Here is a 22,719-nt window from a genome sequence, read left to right as displayed (position 1 = left end):
ACCCCCTGGAAAAGAATAAGAAAATTCAATTAAATCTGAATTTCCCAGAACGCTTCAAATATGTAACAGCTACACAAAAAGCCTGAAACAGACGTTCAGAGATGTTCCCTGCCTCTGAGCTAAATGAGATTTTTAGGTGCATGTTGAAGCTAGGTACTGTTCTCAACTACAACGAAAAGCAGATTGCAGCCCCCCAGTAAAATCAGCATTCCCTCTGTGCAGTTTCTGCACAAAGGTACCCAGGTTTACACAGGGTAGACCTTACTGAGGTACTTACCTACCCTCAAACAACAGCACTGATCCCCCCATTAAGAACAAACTAAAGCACTGCACATTGCACTCGCCCTGCAACGAATCCTCCATCCTTTGTATACTTTGCAGTCATGACAGAATGGGAAAAATGGAAAGTGGGACTGGGCTCTCCACCTGAAAACCTAATTTTCTCACCCGAATCAACACATCTGTTATCCCTGAAATGAAATGAAGAGATACCAGCACAAAGAAGAGGTATGGGTGAGAAAACAGCTAAATGCTGAATTTAAATTGGAAATAAGACAGCTCCAATTTTTAATCGAATTTTAAAAAAGAGAGCAGACAGAAGCAACGTGATGCAGGGAAAGCTATGAAAAAGGACGGGAACTGACAGGCAACTTTGAAGAAAGTGATTTTTTTTCCATCTCTCCTAAATCAAGGGCAAGATTTTATTCACACATTTTATCTGACATCACTGAAACGTATTTCATGGATCTCAAAATGTACATGAAAATCACAAAGTACTGAAAATGATGAAATAAATTAAATCAATACTATTAAATACTGAAGATACAATTATTAGGTTGATAGTACTTTTTATTATTATCATTTCTTAAATGGTTGCATACCATACGTAAACACTTTTTATCATCAGTCTCAACACCATACAGCATCTTTCCTTTTTTAAAACACATTTATTATAAACATAGAAAGCAGACCCAGCCTTTTTGTAGTATTTTAACAGCTGAACTGTGGGAACTGTTGGGCTTAAATGCAGATCAATTTAAAACTTTGTTTTAAACAAAGTTTAAAACTTTGGCACTAAGAAGGGAACACAGCTGGTTTCTTGCCTTCTCAAACACATGACAAAATAACACGCTGCCCAGAGAAGCTGTGGATGCCCCATCCCTGGAGGTGTTCAAGACCAGGCTGGATGGGGCTTTGGACAACCTGGGCTGGTGGGAGGTGTCCCTGCCCATGGCAGGGGGCTGGGACTGGGTGGGCTTTAAGGTCCCTTCCAACCCAAACCATTGTATAATTCTGCAATACGTGGGGCACAAGCGATACATACAGCACGTGTTGTGGTCAACTGTAGCAAATTCATAAACTAAATAGGTAAAGCTAAAAGACATTTTCTTTCTTTTGCTCTGATGCCACAAAACTCCCTAAAGAGCTTGAAAGTCATACTCAGTAATTTTACATTTACAATTACCATTTTACATTTTAAACTCTTAGGTAGTTTGTGAAGTATATTACATAGCTAGAGATAAATGCTCAACATATTGGACCTGTAAAAGAATGAAAACACAACATACCTTGTCTATTTCCATTCTCTTCATCCTAAGGAAAAAGAAAGAGGGCACATTAAAAATTCACTAAATGGAAATAATACACAGGCATCTGTAAGCTATGAGGATTTGAAGTGAACGGTATTAAGGCTTTCGTTCTGAAATTGTAGCATAATCCCTGTTTATGAAAAAAATAAACTGTTCCATGAAACATCCCCATAGAAACAACTTGAAAGGCATTATCTGATAGCAAATGTACAAAAAAAAAAACAAAACACTGTCATGAAGCCTAATACTGCATTGTGTGTTCTTGCAAGTATGTTTCCACCCTGAAAAGCCAGGCAGGAGAGATTATACTTTCATCATCTACAAAGTTAAAAAATATGCTAGAGTTCTTTAATACTTACAAAAAAATTGTAAGCTCTCAATATTCTTCCTGAAATTTGAAATATCAAGTTTGTTTTGCCTTCAGTGATTCTGCTTAGAGAAAAAATATTTACCCCAAATTCTATTTTGGAAAAACTTTGAAGATTTTCCTTCTGGTTAATGCACTGTATTTACAAACCTAACTACCATGCATCAATTAGTCCTTCAAAAATAAAAACTCGACTAGAATGTACTGATGGAGAAGGGCATGCTTAAAATAGCATGTGATTACTTATTTCAGCTTTCTTGTCAGTACTTTAATATGGATGAGGGGCTTCTGAAAGAGCAGAGCTAATTTCTTCTTCAGCAAAAATCTACCATTTTAACCATCTAAAATGGTTAAAACATGTGCCTATTTATGTGCCTTTTTTTTTTCCCTGAAGTGTGACTTCATGGACTAATACATTTTCCACCTAAATACAGTTCCTTAGACAAATATGTATTACTCACAAAGTAATTCTAACATTTTACTTCACCTTTGGTAATTAAAACAGCCTCACCCTTAAGGAAACAAGGAGCAAGGGGATGATTGCAGAAGTGATCTTCACCTATACATGTCCTCCCACTTTTAAATGGATCAATCTGAATTTCTAACTTTTCATAGTAAACACAAATCACTTTTGCATATTAAATATTCCCAAAGAAATTGCACGCTGATCTGAGTGTACTATTCAAGAGGAGATGACTTGCTGAGAGAGAGACCTAGATAGAAATACTGTATTATACATGTATAATGAGGATGAGACAGAAGTCTTTCCTAGGTGCAAGGCATTTCTTTCATGACATAAAAGTGAAGTACAGCCTGCACCACAAAACATTACAATAGCACAGAAGTTACCAGGATGCCTGCTGGAGCTTTAAAAGAAACCACAGAAGTGTCAAACAAACAGCGAATTAACAGAGATCTGGTACCGATTTGGCTTTTTAAAAGTCATGATAATTAATGGCCATTATCACCCCAACTCTGGTAGCAGCAAACAGCATATCCTTATGTTGAATAGTCCTGTCTGAGGACTACATCAGAGCCCAAACATATGGGTCAGACCTAGGGCAGGCTACCTTGTTTAACACTATCAACAAAAAGTTACGGAAGGGGAAAGATAGTTCATATAGAATTGCCAGCACACATGAGACACCGTGCTGGGTTTGTCAGTTTGTCATTGGGCATGCAAAGGTCTGTTAAAAGAAACACCTGCAAAACATTAGTCTTTCGTTGTACCAAGCCAACAAACTCAGGCCTTTAAAAATTGAATGCTTTATAATGCAAATGTTTTGGAATTAGCTTTCTCTCCTACATTTACCTTTTACACTTTGCAAGGCGTTAGAATATGCAGCTTCCACACCTAAAGCAAATACATTCATTTATCACCTACCAGCTTCTCAGGCTGATTCAATTTGTACAATGTAATTCATATGCAAAAATGTGGTGCTGACGAAGAAATCCTAATAATCATCCGATGTTCAAAGCATAATTTAATGAAGGCTTCTTGTAACTTTACCTTAAGAAATCCTCCACACACTATTCACGTAATGAAAATGAGACGTGGGAATTCAGGAGGATACATAATGGGTTACTGCTGAACGTGGAGCTATTCCCCGTGTCCTGTTTGCTGTGCAGCCCCACAAGCACAGCCAAGTACTTTTGCCAAAACACAACGCGTTAACTGCAGTCTCAGTTTACAAGATCATCTTTCACATCGTCCTTCACCCAGGGCTGCCCCTCCCAACAGAGCTACCAAATAATACTTCCTTCCATTGCCTTTCCCTATCACAATCCTTATAAATCAGCTAATAGATTAGATTGAGAAACAGGCACAAGAAGGGGGGGATTTACAGGAGTATATTCCCTGTTAAGTCCCACTTTCTTTCCTTTATGTCACTTTTAACTTATAGTTTATTAGTCGTTTTGTGAAATACACAAGAGGTTATCACAATATCCTGAATTTGGCCTAGACTTCCTGTACTATGTCTATACTGAACACCAAATGAAAGAAATTAAAAGGAAGTCTGCAGTTGCTAGCGACCCATAACCTTAAATATAGTATACTAGCATTTAGTATCAGAATATGCAGGGATGTTGCCCTAAATTGCTTACAAGCAATTGGGTTCAATCCCTTTACAGACTGCAAGATGGAAATGTGACTTCCAGTCAGATGGAAACATAAACGAAGAAAACAAAGCGTTAAGGAAGCCTCTCCTATGCCATTTTCCAGGTCATCGTCACCTTGTCACTAAATTGTTTCATACTCATTCTCACCCTGCTTATTCAGGCAGTACACAAGTGGCAGTGCCAGTTAGAGCACTGGTTCCAGTTGTCCGGACAGGAATAGGAATTTCTCACTGGTGACAAGAGAAGTCACCAGTACACCTGGTGACTTTTTTGTACACCTAAGGTCTAGAAATATCTGCAACTAGAGCTTGCCATTTCCCCTACCCAAACCCTACATCCCCTGGTTTAACACAACTCAACCTACTTAATTCAGGCTTTAAACAGTTCTTTCTTTTTGGAAAAAATCAGTAGCATCATGAAGAACAAAACAGAATTTTAGTACATTAGTACTTTTTTTTTTTATTAGCACTAAAACAAAATAAACCCTTTTATTAGACTAGTGTCACAATGAGCCTCTTAAATTCAAACAAAAATCCAGCACCTCAAATACATCCAGGCAGAGAACAGAAATGAGATTATTTTTTCTTTACATGAAGGAACACCCACTCTTCTGCACTCTGCATCATCTGAGGAGAGTTCTTTGCTTCCAAGAAAATTCACCCCACTGCCTTTCCAAGTTGCAGCCTCCTTTGGCCTGTCGGAAGCTTTTCTTTCCATTGCCATGGACTTTCCAGCTGTGGTCTGATTTTTACCACATCCTGCAGTCTAGGAGCTTTGTGCTGTCTGTCCTTGAGATAACTCAGTGTTCCCCCCATGCGAGGATTCTTTTCTTCTCCCCAAAGGACTTCACCTGACCATGTTAACAGCTTTTTAGATGGGTTTCTAATTCTCTTTACTGCCACTACCAATTAATGTTGACTTGCAGAAAGGTTAAGAGGAATTAGAACAAGACTACCTTGAAAGAAATCAAAGCTACAACAGGAGGCCTTCCCCAAGGTAAACAAAGACCTCTGTGCTGATCTCGAGGGAAAGCCAGAGCATCAAGTTGCCACTTGAAATAACGAAGGCTGTGACAATGAGAAACTTGTAGGGGATTGAGTAACACTGGCTGTTGTGTACAGCTTTAATTTCCAGCTGTAACCTCTACCTTACATCAGAGGTAACCGCATGCATTCTCTGATGTAAGGAAGGGACAAGGTTGCTAGACGATGTAAGGCAGTCATAAAGCCAGATCAGAGTTCCTATTATTATACATGTACTACCAAAAAAACAAAAGGAGCACCTCCTCCTAAGACCCTTACACTTTTGATCAGTGAGAAAAGAGAGATGAATTCTTGAGCTTAGAATCAATGACAGAGTCTACAATTAGCCAGTAACCAATATGATCTTTGTTCAAGTAGTAGTGGCACAGAAATCAGATTTGCCTTATAGAATCAGGCTGACAGTAAATGGAATTCATTCTTTACATATCTTAGGTACATAGACATCTATAAAAACCACCTTATTAAGACCCAGAAGTAATAATTTTGCACATCTGTTACCTTCTCTGCCACCTCATGGACATTAAAAGGAAGAAGAGAATATAATGGTTCAGGTCAATTTACAGAAGTGCTTACCAGGGCTCTGTGCAAATGAACCTCATAATCCTCAGAGGTAACTGAATGCCTGAATAAAGGTATTACATCAATCCAACAACCCCATGATTTTCTTTTCAAAAACCATGCAGAAAAGGGGAAACGAATTACCCAGATTCTGCCATACCAAAGGAGAAACTCCTGCAGGAATAGAGGGAGCTAGAACTTCAAGACACATTCAAGATTTACAGGTATAACAAGCTCAGTGTTGTATTGTTTGGGTCTCTGTCTCAGGAACCATCGGATGAGAATGAGAAGACAATGGATGACATTGCCTCCCTCCTCCCCCCCAGTGTTATTTGCTCTCCCTTGTGCGTATGTCCTTTTGCACGTGGAAACAGTATCATCTGTATCAGTAGATCTCTGAGAAATTCAGGAGAAAACCTATCTAATCACTTCTCAGTTAAGGAGTTGAATCCTGCTCATGCTGTCTACTTTTACCTAGAATGCAAATACGGGTTATCAGGAGACGCTAATAAGTGCACGTACTCATCTGTGCAGCTCAGCTAAGGCTTCCCCACTCTCCTTCTTCTTCACATTGGAATTTAATCAGGGATTGCTCTTGGCTGACTCTCCGTAACCCATGTTGAAGAACAGAAACTTTGGGATGACCTAATACAGCTAATAGTCTCATTTACAGTTAGCTTCAGTGACTCTGTGTTAAGGGGAAAAACGCTGGGTCCGCGTGCCTGCTTGTAGCTGAAGTTAACTGGAAAAGTGTACTAACTTTCCCCTGGAATTTTTTTTTCTTATAGCGACTGAAGATAAGCAAAAAAAGACAACTTCAGCTAAAGACGCAATTAGAGACACACAAATCAATTATCTGTCTGAAATGAGCATGAAGTTTTGAAACTCATTCCCCCATCTTAACATCAATCTCTTTCTCTGCCTAACTGGCAAAGCAAAAAAAAAACAAACAAACAAAAACCTCAGAGGTAGGGTGTATCATGAGAATTCTCAAATTTGATTACTTTAAAATAAGCAAATGTTATTTGAACTCACTAGAATAAAAAATCCCTTCTTGATACTCAAATCTCTATTCCACAGACTTCTCAGTGCCAGGCACTACAGCAACGTCCCATTGATTCAGTCATGTAGGGAAATGCACACAACCTTTAAACGAGGCACACTGATTAGCTGCTTAACATTTTAAAATGCTTGCTTTAAATGAAACCTATAAAGTATTTTAACACAACTTCTTATTAAGTTCAGAAAGTTGTTCTTCAGTATAGACCGGTATATATTTGTCTCTTGACTAAATGGGAACTGTAAGAGTCTTGTACTTTTCAGCAGAAAGAACGAAGTATAGAAAAAAAATCCTCTTTCTAACATCCATCAATTTTAGGATATTCAGAAACTATGGCAAACTAATTTCTTTTTCCAGGCTGTTCTTTTAGGACAACAGTATAACAGATTTCAATTCTGGAGAGTGAAAATAAAACAAAAAATTCAACAACTCATGCCCCTTCCTTAGAATATGCAATTTAAAAGGTATACAAATTAGTAACACTGGCTTTAGGTAAATAAATAAATAGTCACTTACTTTAAAAGAAAACTGAACTGCAGATTCTGGAGGGTAAACTATGAAGTGTCTTAAGGTGAAGCCAAAACCCTGAGATGTCCTCCTTAACACGACAGTTTTTGGACCAGGCCAAGAGAAAGTTTCTTCTTCCTCTGATGGTGATATAGCTTCACTCTGCTCTTTCCCATCTTTATTTTTTGATGCCTGAAAGAAAAGAGAGACACAAAGATACCAAATGTAAGTTATAATTTGGGTATTTTTAAAAGCATTCTTGTGCACCTGAAAAATGTTCAATAGTGTAAAGGCTGAAATGAACCTCAAGGAATGTGTACAGCATGGATTTTATTTGCTTTCTAGTTTACTTCGATACAAATTATGCTTTCTTTTTGTCTTCTGGGACTCCATTTCTGGCCACACATTGCTCACAGGCATACAAAGACACCAGCTCCTTTTCCTGACTTCAAATACAGGCATGATTTTCTCAGCTAGTTACTCCTCACTTAAACAACTGAAATAACTGAAGAATGCACAAAACTGGTTCGGCTTCTTCGTTGAGATGCACTTTTTCTCATCTTTGACTTCACCTGTTTGTTGTTTGGTGTGTTTTTTTCCCACCCTTAGCTACTTTCTCTGAACATTTCAGTATTATAACACTGCATACGTATGTGAAAAGGCCTGATTCCTACTACAGTTATACTGCAATCCCAGCTCTTCATCAGAAACAAGACATTTTGTTCCTTTCTTAAGGGTAATTCTATATATCCATGACTCAGAAATATATGATTATGAAAAAATATTTTTATTATTAAAAATATTTGTCTTCTCAGCCTTATATGAAATCTTTCATTTTAAAGTGCATGCCACATCATTCATAAAATCCGAATCAAAAGCTGAAGACATACAAAGAGAGCATGCAAAAACCCTATGACCCTCCTCTAAATATTCTAGTTCAACGATGCGTGAAACAAATTTAGATACCAGAGCCTATAGCCTATTCAAAAGGTATTCAAACAGAAATAATAGTCTTCTTGTCCTTCTGTAGCTCTGCTGCTGGGGCTCAGCAACTGGCTGATACGTGTCAGAATTTACTGCTTGGTTTTCTTCCTGGGCTGCTCCAAAATAATCCCTTACAGCTGGGATTTGAAAAATGCAGCAGTGCTTATTGGTAAGGTGGGCCCAGCCAACTCCAATCGATGCCTACAGAAAACACGAAGCATTCTGACTTCCACCGTGATAGCAAGGGGTGTCACGAGGAAACTTCTGCAGGAAGGACAGCTCAGAAAACCCCTATTTTGTTTAGAGCTGCAGGGAGGCCAAAGAAATACTACTCAGTGCTTCGAAGATCAGCCTCCCTGCCTCTGATCGTCCTGTGCTCAGGGAGGAAAACCATGCAGATGGCGAAGGGTCTTGGTGCTGCAGCCACGCTGAGAAACGCTTATGGAAACCAAAACTGGGAGAATGCAGAGCAGCCCCACGGCGCTCTGCTTCTCTGAACAGTCTCTGAACACGAAGGATTATTTTCAGATTTTTGGAAAGAAAAATGTGAAACTCAGTCTCAGCTGAGTTGATCACCGAGTCCTTGTCCATCACCTTCGTTCATGTTTTGAAGCATTTGTGTAAAACAGAAAAGACTGAAACGAGGTAACTGATGAATGAGAAATTAGGCTGAGCTGTGGAACTGCCAAGGCTGGCTTTAATTTAATCTTTGCATTGCTTGAACTTTAAGTTAAATGCTACGTAACCCTTTAGCCTGCCTACAAGGTCAGTTATTGAGGTGTTTCCCACCAAGCTCATCAGCTTCTGAACACTTTCTCATTTTTGCACAAACATTCTCAGTCTTCCATTCTCATGACACGAACAGAAAATTGCACAATTAAAAATGATGATTTCCATCCCATTAAAATGGCAAAACAAGTAGCTCCCAATAAAAACCATTGGCCTCAACACCATGACGACAGCAACTTCCTCTATTAAGTGACAAGCAAGCAGAAATCCACCTATTTACCCCTTCTCTGCAATCATTTTTTCTCTTTCATTTTTATAGACAACACTTGGAGACATTTTGAACAATCAAAAAAAAATAATAAAGGTATCACACAAGATCAAAAAAAAATTAATAAGCAAATATCTGTCATTAAGGATACTTAATCAGCAAACTTATATCAGAGAATCATTCAGGATGGAAAAGACCTCTAAGATCACCTAGTCCAATATTAACCTAGTCCTAAAGTCCACCACTAAAACTATGCTGCTCAGTTCTACATCTACACGTTTCTTGAAGACCTCCAGGGATGGTGACTCAGCCTCTTCCCCAGTATTTTACATCCCTTTCAGTAATGAAATTTCTAATATCCAACCTGAACCTCTTCTGGTGCAACTTGAGGCCATTTCCCCTCATCTTATCACTTGGTGCTCAAGCAAAGAGCCTGATCCCCACCTCACTATGGGCAAAGACAAAATGTAGCACTGAAAAGCAGAGGACTTTTTTTTTTTTTTTTTTTTCCCTGATAAAAGCCTCCCTGATTATCCTAAAGGTAGTTGTGGTGGGTATGACAACTGATCACCGTGGTTTACTTACAGATCTGCTGTAACCTGGGATCAAAATGCAGCCAAACCTCCCTAGGTCTGAGGGGTGGGAGACATGGTATTCATTTGACTCACGTGAGAAACCACCTCTCTTTCCCCTGCAATTTCAAGTGAACTTTTCTCACTCAGGCAAGTTGCTGAACTGACAGCTCCCCATAAACACCAGTATTGCACTGGCAAGCCAGCGTTTCCTGAAAGAACGGGCCAGAAGTTAAAGGTTATCATCATGCCATCCTTGGAGCGCCCGCGAGGGCTGCCAACAGTTGAACAGAAAAGGCCAATATTAATAAGAAATGTGGGACGTGGTCAGTGACAGCAGCTCCCAGCCGCCACGACGAACAAAAAGGAATCTGAATTACAAAGAAGAGAGCCAACATCTGTTGAGTCACCCCGTGAATGGTCCAACCACAGCACGCCCACCAGCAATATCCCTTGCCAGGGACGGCTTGAAAAAGGAACAAGCAAAGTTTTCAAAAGCACAAACAAAACAAGGGTGCAAGACAGCAGGCAAGAAACAGATGATGTTTTGCACAGGCAAGAATGTTACTGAAAGCAGGGATCCTACGTGGTATTTTTTCTGAGCCAAAAGTGATGGTAAGCCAGTTACAAATACGTAGATACCTCCTATCCTTGAGGTGATCTGTCTTTAGAGGAGACTGACATGCATTTCAAGAGAAATACGTATGCTTTATTTTCATTTCACACAAAACCTAACAAATGAAAGATTGTTTTGCTGTGTTCCTTACTAAAAGATGTGGATGCTTCATTCAGTAAAACACTGAATCTCTACAGATTCAACGTTCAACGTGAAAGTCAGAACGCATACAATTAAGTTCAAGGACTGAAGAATCCCAGGCTACTAAAAATGATTCAAGCATCATTTCCCCCAGGATTGCTTCATATGAGCTTTTTACACAAAGTATCTCAAAACATCATTTCCTGTTACAGGCAATTACAAGGACATATAGCAGATGCTTAAACACACTATAAAAAGCATACTGTGCTTTGAATATTGCCTTTAACCCTGTTTTTCCGAGTGATGAAAGCATCCATGAAAAATCACACGGCACCTGAAAGAAGCGCATGAATCACCAGGAGCTTAGCACAGTCTATAGAATTATGTAAAAATGGTAAATCTGATTATTTACAAACATCAGTGTTATGTCGAAATAAAAGTAAATCTCAAAACAGCAATTTCTCATTTTATCGGTCTTAAAAATGAAAAAGAAACACACAACTTGCATGGCCTCCAAAGCCTCTCTCATTTTCTGTCTTCTAAGCAATTTACAGCCAGATCTGTATAAATAACATCCTAAAAACAGTTCAGTCCAATGACAGTCGTAAGCAATTGCAACACAAACTATCAGTTGTCTTCTTGGCTGTCTAAACAGATAAATAGGTATGCTTTGAGCTCTGAATACTATCTTCATAGATGAATAATAGGGAACATAATAAATAATTATACCTTGAGCTATCGATCCTTGAAAAAACATGAAAAACAATTTAAAGTTGGTGTGAGTAATGTGAATCACTGAATCACTCCATTTTCATGCATATTTTACCTTTGTATTTGGCAAACAATTTCAAAATTATTTCTCAAGTCACTTAGGACTGGCATTCACATTTACTCTAGTTATTAGGGTTTAACTTTTTTCTGTAATCATCCGGAACACTTCACAAATAAATTATGTAAATAAAAATCTCATTGCAAGTGTGTTTGCCAAGCTACATTTTCTGAAGCCCAAATCTTTATTAAGAAAAAAAAAAAAAACCAAAAACACCAGACTGACTGGTGGAGTCACCTCCCAACAGCTCGATAAACACAAGTCGCCTCCTGCTTCAGAAGGATTTCACCATGTTCAGCTACCAGCTCGTCTACCAAGAAACGTGCTGCCTGAAACAGCAGCTTGGCTAGATGTGTGTGTGCTGAACAGAAAATGGGTTGGTGTCACCTGATTTTCCTGATTCAACAGCCATCAAGCAGTATTTTTTTTGATCACCATTGACATAAGCCACAACCAAAAAGGATCTTGCACATTATTAAGCCCACAATTGCCTTGATACAGTGAGAGGATATTCCAAATGCTATAATAAATGCTGGGCTTGCTTAGAAACAGTGGTATTTCTTGCATCAGGTCATTTATTTGCCCTATTTTTTTGTAACCAAGTAGCTATCATTTAGCTAACTGCCCTATTACACCTGCAATTTCAAAGAAAAAAAGACTTTTCTAGCAGTTTGATTTTACTTTATGTGACAGTAAGTGTAAAAAGTCTTTTAAAAGGTAACAGGGGAGGGAAAAAAAGGTTCTTTTCTGGCTAAGACTAAAGAACAGAAGGAAAAACTATGGGAAGAAAATCTTGTTATCCACAGAACGATGGGAGATTTCACTGCAAGTCAGGCTTTCTTTCTTTAAAAATCAGATTCTTCCAGTGACAATTTTCAAACGAAATTATAACAAGCCACTGACCCTTTTAGTCTCAGCCACGCAGAGAACTTCAAATCACTTTGATAGAAGCCGACAAAAAGTTGCATGAAGATCTCCCTCAAAAAAATAGTTCTACTTTTCTGGTACATCCATCTACTCAGAAATAATGAAGCAAAGAACTGTATTCGTGCCCAGAGGACATCATGTTCCCTTTACCCTTGATCATCTTCTGTAGTCAAAGAACTAGGCTCCTGCACGCAAGAGATCTCAGGCACAGTAAAAGCTCAATCCACTGGAGAACACGTGGTTCCCTGGACCTGCGATGCCAGGTTAACAGTTGGACTCTATGATCTTAGAGGTCTTTTCCAACCTAAATGATTCTGTGATAGGGGACAAATACAACCCCCAAAATACACAGCTCCTGGGCGTTCCTGAAACAGCACTAATAAGTAAATTATCTTAGAAAGACAAGTGTTTAACACAGAAGGTTATACAACTTGTCTTTGAGATCTATCATCTCCACCCCCGTTTGCAGTACAGGTAGGCATATCCAGCACTCGAAAAAGAAGCCAGACAATTATTTATACCCATACCACCTCTAAAGCAGCCATACTTATACATTTTTCACACTATGGGTAAATTCAGGCAGTACTCCATTAAAACCACCACTGCTCTGAGAAAGGCTTGTGGCCAGACACAGAACAACTGTGACAAGCGTTGGAGGCGTAGGCTGAAAGCTCTTGCTGCTCTTCACACAAAATCACAAGCTCTATGCCTTTTGACTGCTGAAATGAGGACTGCAAGTGAAGAGGTTTGGCAAAGAGAGAAAACATCAAAATCCATGATCACATTCTGAACCAGTCTCAACCCATGGCAAGATAAGATACTTCTAATGTTTTTTAACCTCATTGGAATGTAAAAATAACATTTTATTCAAAAGTAAATCATTCTCACTAAAAGGAAATTAATTACTAATACAAGGTTGACACCTCAGGCAAATTCATCCTCCCAGTATCAGGAAATAGCTTTGTCCTTGAAGCAAACAAATGAGTTCAATCGCTTCCAGCCTCAGCAACACATTCATCTCTTCACTGAAAAATCCCTGCAAAGACATGAGCAGGAAAACCAGAACGCAGAAACCCCAACACCTACATAACTCCAGTCCTGCATGTCAAACACGCACTTGTCCTAACTTCTGACTTTAGTACTAGACAAAATCCTGCAGTCTTCCCCCTAAACAGATAAGGAAGGATGTTGGGGAGGATAGATGTTCAGGCAGGAAATGGAACTTGGCAGCATGTGGACTGACGTCCTGTCCTCACGTGAGTCTTCCATTGTTTTCTGTCCTTGCAAGGTAAGCTACAAGGTGTAACCATCAGCATCTCCAAACCCACAGTGGTGGCAGGAAACGTGTCTCCCAAACTAGTCTGACATAAGAAATCGCAGAAATCTGAGATGCATCACCTTAGATGCTAGCTAAGGCCAAAACAAGTCATCTAAAATTAGAAAAAAAAAAAAATATATATATATATATATTATATTATATATATATTATATATATATATATATATATAAAATATATTTTTTTTTAATATTTAATTGATGTTTTCCTTAACAGCTACACACACTACAGACTTAAGAAACCTTAAGCTGAACTCCAAAGATACCCACAGTATTCTATGCGGAACGCCAGCTTCCTTCTTTACTAACACCAAAATTAGACTCTGCAGTTTATTAATGAATCATCCCAAACACTTCAGTATTTTGAGTGTCCAACTAGAATGTTCAGATTTGCATGCTACCTCAAAGTTACCCTTCTATATACACAAGCAGTAAGAAAATAAATAAATAAGTGCATATATATATATATACGTATGATTACTAAATAGTGATTAATTGACATATACAATTATACAATTAAGCTTAGGGCAGATGCATAATAAACATGAGTTAGTTGCATCTACCTGCATGTGCATCTCCACAGGGCTTCCCTCTGCAGGTACCCAGACATCAAGAGACAGCTCTGTGGCTAGAAACAAGGCTGTATATGTAAAGCCACTGTCTTAAATACTGCTTTTTCAAAAAAAAAAAAAAAAAAAAAAATCAGCACTTACAATAAACTTGCATAATTGCTGACATTTACTACATACCGACTTGTACTTTTTAGTAACGCTCAAAGTAGACGTGACTGCAACATAGCAGGCTGGAGTGAAAGTAGTTCAGGATGAACAAGTCTTTATCTACAGGAACGATACTGTAACAGCATAATCAGCAGGAACTGAAGAGCCAAGCAGCTTGAGGCACGTAAACATACTGAAGCACAAAAGAGGAAAGCTCTTCCTACACGAGGACATCCCTCAGTACTGCTCCATGTTCGCAGAATGGGCCATGAGGAGATGGAGCCCACCCAACACACAGTGCTGGGCCTAGTAAGAAGTTCAGCAAGAGATACTAGAAGGTACCTGACTCCATCCTGTGCATTTTAGTGCTATATGTATTTAAGAAAGCTGCAGGAAGGACTCAGACGCCCAATGAGAGTAATGCCGAGCCTGTTTCCAGCAGGTACCAGGAGAAGGCTGTCTTGCCACGAAGCACCTGAAACTGGAAATGAAGATGTAAACAAGCCCTCAAAGCTCAAATAATCAAACAGCTGCAAAACTGCTCTCACCGCAAGAGAAAAAAAAAAAAGAGATGTGGAGATAAATGGAGCATGAGTCATCACATGCAACTGTTAGTAAACAGCACTCACAGAGGTAGATAAAATCAACCCAGACAGGGCCTTCTCTTCAGGGCAACTGCTAATAGCAAAAGACAGCCTGCTTTTGGAACTGGGAGGCACAGCTCTTCTTTCACAGAAGCTATTCATGAAGGAAAAAAAAAATAATGAAAAAACAGCCTTCAGAGCATGACTTCTCCAGATCACGGCTTGGAGAACGTGTGTCCCCAGGGGACCCGCTCATCTTTTACAGGCGGAGTGCGGGATGGCCGCTGAGGCTCCCCAGCACCAACACTGCTCCTGAGGAGAACGCAGGAACTGGGAAGGCCAGCAAACTCAACCAGCTCTCCAAAACGAGATCTGAACCTTTTGTGACTCCAGACAGTTACTACAAAGAATGGTGTCAGTCCAACCAGGAGAACAAAAACAAACTACTAGGAACTGGAGGGCAAAGATGGGCAATGCCGTTTCTCATGCGCGCCCCTCGCCTGGCCTGGGCAGTCGGGCCCTGAGCAGTGACCAGCAGGGGTGAGGCAGTCTCTGTGGGCAGATGTCCCCCACTCAGCCTTCCTAAGGGTCTTGCTGATGGCCATAAGGAGCTGAGATGCTTCAGAGCAAGGCAGTAAAGATGCAAGGAGCACTGCAGAGAGTGAAGGCCTGGCAGGCAGGCCACCCGCAGGAGCCAGGCTCTGTTGTTTCAATGTTCTGCCCAGGTGGCCACAGCGACAGGTCAGTGCTGGGGGAACAACCAGAGCCAATTCAGGTATTTGCTATGGGACAGCCCTGGCAGCAAACCTGCCACCTCCTTCTAGGAACATGAACCCCACCCAGACGAAGTATCGGGCCTAGGATAATCCTTTAATTCACACTGAAGGCCGTGGCACCTGCCTGCAGCAGAGATCAGCAGCACACCACACACACTTGGAAACTTCTCAGAAGTGAATGACCCAACCTAATAAAACACATTAGCAATGTCCTCAAACCAAGGCCAGGTGAGGAGAAAGGCTCAAGAGAGCAATATACGACAGCTCCAGTAGCATGAAGGAAGTGGGAAATCTGCAACCCTTCAAAACCAAAGCCTGTGCCAGCGCAGCAGATGGCTGCTCGCACAGGGAAGGAGACATCGCCGCTGCCGTGCAGCGTGCAGAGCTGCTCTGGGTGGAAGGAGACGGACAGACGGATGTCTGCTTCTGTGTACTTCTGTAACTGCCACTGAAGTAAGCACAGTTAAAGGAGAAATGGCATTTTTGAGAGGATTTCAGTCCCCAAAAAGGTCGAGGCACACACCAAATAACAAACAGTAAAACCCCCCACACGTGCAGCTCGTTCCCCAAGCTGAAGTTTGCCTTACTGTGCTCTACTGCTCACAGAAGGCTGCTCTGCGAAGCAAACAGTTGATGCTTATGTCAGTCTCATCCCTACTCCACAAGACCTGGAAAGCAAAGCTAAAGGCTACCTGCAGCAACCTCTGCCTTTCTCCCTCACCTTAAAATGCTCCCACATTTAAATCACAGTTTTTCCCCCCTGAGATCCAATACAGGAAAACAAGAAGGGTCGGAGGAAGCCTGTAGCTGAAAAACTCCATCTTCTCCATTTGAAATCAAGTCCCTCCATTGCAACACATAAATAACTAGCTTTACGCTGGCAAAGCACTCAAGGATGCACGGACACGTGACAATCTGAAAAAGGATGATCACCAAAATGGCACTTCTGTTAACCGAAAAGTTCTCAGTGTCCTGTTTTCCTGGCTCTGGATTAAATGCAGCAACACCAACTGGCTCTAAAGGGAGCCCAGCTGGGCCTACTTGTTTGAATGAAAGGAGCACACAGCTCTCCAGGCCAGGGGAGATCCAGAAACAGTTTTCCTACTTTACAGCAGGGAGAGCACAACCCTACTCACTCTGGCTAGAGCTGAACTAGCATGTTATGCAGAGCAGGCTCTGGTTTTCTTGTACAAAAGTTCTGATACCTGGATTTTTTTGTGCTTTTTTTTTTTGACTTCACCAAGAGCAAGATCAGGTTTGGCATGACTAGTGCTCCATCGCAGCTCAAGCTTGACTCAAAACTTCTGCAGTTAGCACCTAGTGTCTTCATTACCTAGATGAACACAAACTAACTATCTGATGAACACTAACTATCCTCCTTTAAGTATCAGACACTTGCAAGTTTAGCACTTAACTAAAGGGTTTTAATTTTAACACGCACATATACACACTACAAAAATATACCAAATTGTGTGTGCATCCATATAAATATATGTATATGTGGAGATATATATATACATACACATTTGTAGTAGCTTTTCCATGTTGTAAAACAATAATGCTTTAACTACAATCTTTTCAAAACCTAATTAAGTCCAAATAAATGCATTTAGCTCATACTTTCCACAATTTCAAGCAATACCACCAAGAAGCAGAGGTAAAATACAGGGATTTACTTCACGGGACTGAGATGCAAACTGTTTCCACGTTGTTTTTGCTCATATCTTGCAATTGGTATTTAGAATAATACACGTAAACACACAGTTTATAGTATTAAATGTAGGCAGAAAAACATTAAAAACAAAAAAGAAATTGAGAGCTTCCTTGTTTTCTTACAGGCTCATTAGCAAAAGCCTCCCCTCTTAACAGCTACATCCTCCTTAAACTGGAAAGAAAGGAAACATCTGCAGGGCTGGTAGCATAACAGCAAAATGTCATGTGATCTTAATTTAGCTAAATCAGAGCTTTTCCTTCTCTACTTGTTCTGCCCCTGCTTGTTAAGAATAGGAAATGCTTTGTCCTTACCTTAAGAGTCTGATCTGGAAATATCAGAGACAGGAGACTGAGAAAGCAAACTTTCTTAGTGTCAAAGCAATGTTTGAGGTTACTCCACTCATGATAAAAACTGTCTTAGTAGTCTGACAGCAGTGATTGAGAGCGGTTGCACAGTCACAGCCTGTCAGCGGCTGCCTTACGCTGCTTCGTTCAGCCTAGGGGAGCTTTCTGACAGACCCAAGACCACAAGCCGTCCACAACCCTCTCCGCTTCCTACAAATGGGGAGAGAACAGTAAGTTCTCTCATTGCCAACATCCCCAGCCAAGTGTGTAACTGCACAATTAGGAGCTAGCTTGGACCACGTTTGTATACTCTTTTTGCTTTCTGGACTAACGCAGACTTTATCAGACACACCACATACCAGATAGTTTTCACTACGTTTTCACCAGGCTCTGTTATGGCATACCTATTCACACACGCTGAATAGTTCTGCAGAAGCTCTTAAGAAAAACGAAATCACCGCAGAGGATAAAACCTGATTCACTCTGAGCCCATTTCAATAATCAGATGCAGCACAGCGTTGAAGGCAGCCATGAAACCACCTACACACTTCCTCCAGCTCACGCTGTTTCTCCTCGCCGTACCCAGGGGCTATGGCTTGGTGAAACAAATCGTCAGCTCTGCCAGGACCCTGTCTAAACCAGCCAAGAGAGCACCCGTTTTTCCACAGCCTCTCTGCCCCTCCAGCAAACCTCTGGACTTGGACCGGGCTACTCCATGCTGCAGCTATAACACTGAGCAAGGGCTTTGCTTTGTGGGCTCGGCGGTGGGACAGAAACACACCTTACGCTGCTCTCTAATGCAGGTATGAGGCTGATCTTCTCAGAGAAGCTACTGATCTTTCCAAAATAAATAGACTCATTCGTGCTTTAAAGATAGGAAATCAGAAGACTAGCTGCACCACTTCGTCTGCATAAATGCATTGTCATAACTGCTGGTATCCCAAGTAGTTCAGGCTTAAGATCTGAACACCTTCAGCTTTGCAATGCTGCAGTTTTACTTAGAATTTTGTTTCATGTGTGACATGAACGTCTGACCTGCCCCATGCCAAAAGGAAGCCATTGGAAGATCAGGGAATTGACCCGCAATGTCAAAATGCAGATTGTCACCCTAAATATAGCAACTCACTTCCATTTCAGATTCAGTCTTGCTGGCAGAAGATTTACCTCGTCTCATGGGAAGAGTTTTAAGAACTGACTTGAGGGAAGAACTACTCAGATCAAGTCTAAACTTCCTAAGAAAGACTTAATACAGAGAACACAGCTCAAAAACACCACAAAACTTGTAAGGCAACGTTTCAAGATTCTTTACATCCCTGAATACACAGCTTCCCCCCTCAAAAGCAGCCACCTCTAGATATATAGTTAAAGCTACAAGCTTTAACACTGGGTAAATACAGAAAATAATAAATTCCTGCAGGCACAAACACACCGCTTAAATATAATCCTGGTCCCATGTTTTAAGATATTTGAATACAGTATATAATGCACAAATTAACACACTGCTAGTATTAAAAGCCTTACACTCAGAATGAAAAAGGTTTGTGCATAAATCAGCAAATGTAGATGCAAAGCTACATAACTCGTGTTAAAATATTTCCAAACTCTAAATTTGTAATCTGCTGCGCATATAGGACAGAAAAGCAGCTTTTTCAGTGAACAATTTAATTTACTAAGATATAATACTTAGAAAGCTGCTTAAAAAAAGACTGTGAAGTCATTAACTTGAAAAAAAAATCTGAAATCTGTATGTCAACAGAGATGAGGTATCACTAAGAGGATAAAGAGGAGAAAGTTGTCCATAGGATTTTCAGTTTAGCTGCAAATCCAGCAGCTTTCAGACACTGCCTTACCGTGTGATCATAAGCAACCTGAGTTATTTCCTCACAGTTTGCAGCGAACATGTCAGTAAGAATGGCAAATGCCAATGACTAAATCCACATTTGTATCTGTCTGGAGAACGGGGTGGAGGGCAGTGGGGAAATCTATTTTAACAAAAATTCACTTGCTTTTTTAAGAACTACTTGTCCTTGCATGCCTATTACTACGGCTTGAATTGCTCACTGTTGCTGAGTTACTTCCCCATAGTTGGGAACATTACAAATGTTTCTCCAACAGCAGCGTGAATTCCCACAGTGAGTAAAGCCACCAGCTATTTCCTGCAGTGATTTTACACCTTTTACTCAACAAAACTGAAAACATTACACCCTGCACTGCTATGAGACGAGATTTTTATCATATTCCCTCCCTCCCCAAGGCAGGAGATAAACAGAGGAGTACAATAAGATAACATATCACATTTCTAAACTGTTATCAGCTGCAAGTATCTGAAAGGAATGCAACCACCTTTGTTATTTCATCCTCCAAGTGACATATTCAGAAGACTGAAAAGCTTTTTTTTTTTTTTTTTTTTTTTTAATGTTATCTGAGATTCTCCAGAGGAAGGGAATAGCTGCAGTGCAGCAGCTGATGCAGTGCTGCTGCGTCCTCAGGCTTGAAGGCGCTGCGATCGCTGAGCCTGCACTGCACCGTCTCATTCCCGTACACTGCCATACAGAAAAAGGCTGTGATAATGAACTCCAGTTAAAGCAAAATTGAAAAGATCTTGGCAGCTAGAATGCCACAACATACAAACTTATTTCTAAAAGACTGTGTTGATGTCAGTGGAAGTTCCTCCAAGCCCAGCAGCTTCAATGGCCAGGCACTCCGTGCAAGGGAACTGTGTGACCAGCTGCGAGTTGATGGAACTCTGCAGATCACCTGCCTTTGGCTGAGAAACCTGAGATGAAGTATTCAGATGGCTGAAAGCACGTTATTGTCACTTTTAGAGGCTAGGATGCAGCAATAAAATAAAGAAAACAGTAAGGCAGGCATTGGTCAGGTAGGAATCTGGAGCCCACAGGGACCTGGGAAGACCTGCTCTCCTCAAACCAGATTAATCATCTACGACGCTGCTGGGGCAGCCTCTGTGACCCCACGTACACATCCCCACATACAGATACAAGCTTTCTACCTGCTGCTCCTTGCCTATTTCTCAATCTGCATTCATGCTGAAGTTCTAGATGGCCCATGAGACTCCCAGTCTTAGATCTGTCCCATGTTCCACCAGACCACCACTGACAACACAGAAAAGCAGACGTTTCACTACTCCGCAGGAACAGATTTTAAGAAAGATGGGAAGTAACGAAGCTGTCCCAGAAAGATGAAAATCTGCAATTAATCCAGTTTGGCTTTGTACTCATTACTGTGAGACGAGAAGGCTTCTGATTTATTATTCATGGATCACCCTGTGAAAGCCACACAGCCATCAATCCCAGCCAAGGTCTGGGCTAAAAGATGACATTTTTCATTGAAGAACAAGATTTCTGACTCAGATTTCTAATTTAGTCCTGACCTCTGCATGTTCTTTGAAAACACAACACACTAATACACACAGCACCTTGCTGTATCTGAGCCCAAAAGGCACCTGCCTCCCGTTACAGCAGCTCTCACGCTGCACCATGAAGTACTTCTTGTACAATCTGTATTAACACGGTGGGCATGTATTGACATTCCCGCCTCTTACGTATTTGTTCCCTTCCTGTTCTAAAAAACAAACTTTGGGAACTCCACACTGGGGGAGAGAAGCGGGGTGTGTGCCAGCAGAACAAACTAAACAACCCTGAAGACCAACTCTGTAATCTGATTCAAGAAATCATTAGCGATAAACAAACAATTAAGCTCTTTTTTATTTTCTCCTTGGATATACGCTTCTGACAGCCATTTAGGAGGAAATATGTTGTCTCACAAGGCAAGCCTTCAGCTCAGCTCTCGGATGACAATTTGTAATTCACTCCCCGATGGTTTACTGGGGTCAGAATGGATGAAAATCACCGAAGAAGCTGCATAGCTCCTGCTAATTCAAGGACACCACGTGCCAAACTGGAGCAGTTACACCTCAGAAGGAGCTGCTAGCTCCAACTGCACAGGTCACCCACCTCCGTTCTCACCAGCAGGCTTCTCCAGCAATGCTAGGTGGGGAATTTGGAAAGCAACACTGCTGCACAAAGCACAATGCATCTCTCTCCAGGGCTGACGGTGTTCACTTCTTACGTGCACCTCAATTGGTCTCTTCTTCAGAGGTAATACCTCGTAAATGAACGAACAAGTTCATTTCAAGGAAAAAAACAGCAGTAACTCACTAAAATGTGCAGTTTGCAGCTATTTGACTTTCAGGGGAAGAAAAAGAGCACACACAGCAATCATATATTCTACTTATCTAATAAAAAAAATAGTAAAAACAAACAGTTCAGCAACATTTCTACTTTAAGCATGCAAGTAGTTTCAAGTATGTTGATCTAAGGCCTGGTTTTCTTACCAGCTTGGTATAATACAGCTTTTGGATTATGTGAAATCTGCCTTGTTGGGTGGTTTGGTTTTCTTAGCTTATTATTTTGGGTCTTAGCAGTTCATTTCAGTCTGTTACTCAAAACCAAACACACACACACAAATACACACACAAAGTGCCCCTTTCCCTTCCCCCTACTTATGCCAAACTCATTTTAAAACTTCACAGGACTGCTCACATCATGAGCCAGGCATTTTCTTGCTTCTTGATTTCTGAAGTACAGGAAGCTATCAGCCAGGTTGAGTTTGTCTATACAGGTGAATTCTTACCTAGGTAAGCAAGCTAGATCAAACTCAGACAGGGCAGCATCTGAAAATTAAGACTGGAAGAAAGCCTCAGTTTGTCTCAACAGAACAGACTTCTTTTAACCTATAACATTAAGAAGATGACTCAAAAAAAGTGGGAATATCTGGTGGGAATATTTCTGAATCACTTGCCTCTAGTTACTGTACCGAAACTGCAACTTTTTTTTTCTTTTTTAAAGCTCTCATCTTCCCTTTAACATTGTAGAAGAACACAATAAATTCTCCTCAGTGACTAAATGTTCTGTGA

At 40.6% G+C, this 22,719-nt stretch overlaps 1 protein-coding gene across 6 annotated transcripts in view; it reads right to left on the bottom strand.

The window, feature by feature from the left end:
- Window positions 1-22,719, bottom strand: part of ARHGAP21 (Rho GTPase activating protein 21) — a 117,769-nt gene that overhangs the window by 64,118 nt on the left and 30,932 nt on the right. For all 6 annotated transcript variants that reach the window (XM_084510265.1, XM_084510267.1, XM_084510269.1 and 3 more), the window contains exons 2-3: window positions 7,255-7,437; window positions 1,569-1,593 (exon numbers count right to left, since the gene is read on the bottom strand). In XM_084510265.1, the coding sequence (XP_084366391.1) occupies window positions 1,569-1,593; window positions 7,255-7,437 (208 nt within the window). The remainder of the gene's footprint in view (window positions 1-1,568; window positions 1,594-7,254; window positions 7,438-22,719) is intronic.

Source organism: Aythya ferina (assembly GCF_964211825.1).
Source record: "Aythya ferina genome assembly, chromosome: 2".
In the NCBI taxonomy this organism is placed as follows: Eukaryota; Metazoa; Chordata; class Aves; order Anseriformes; family Anatidae; genus Aythya; species Aythya ferina.
The sequence above is the reverse complement of the archived record's forward strand: the minus strand, read 5'-3'. Positions and strand labels throughout refer to the sequence as shown.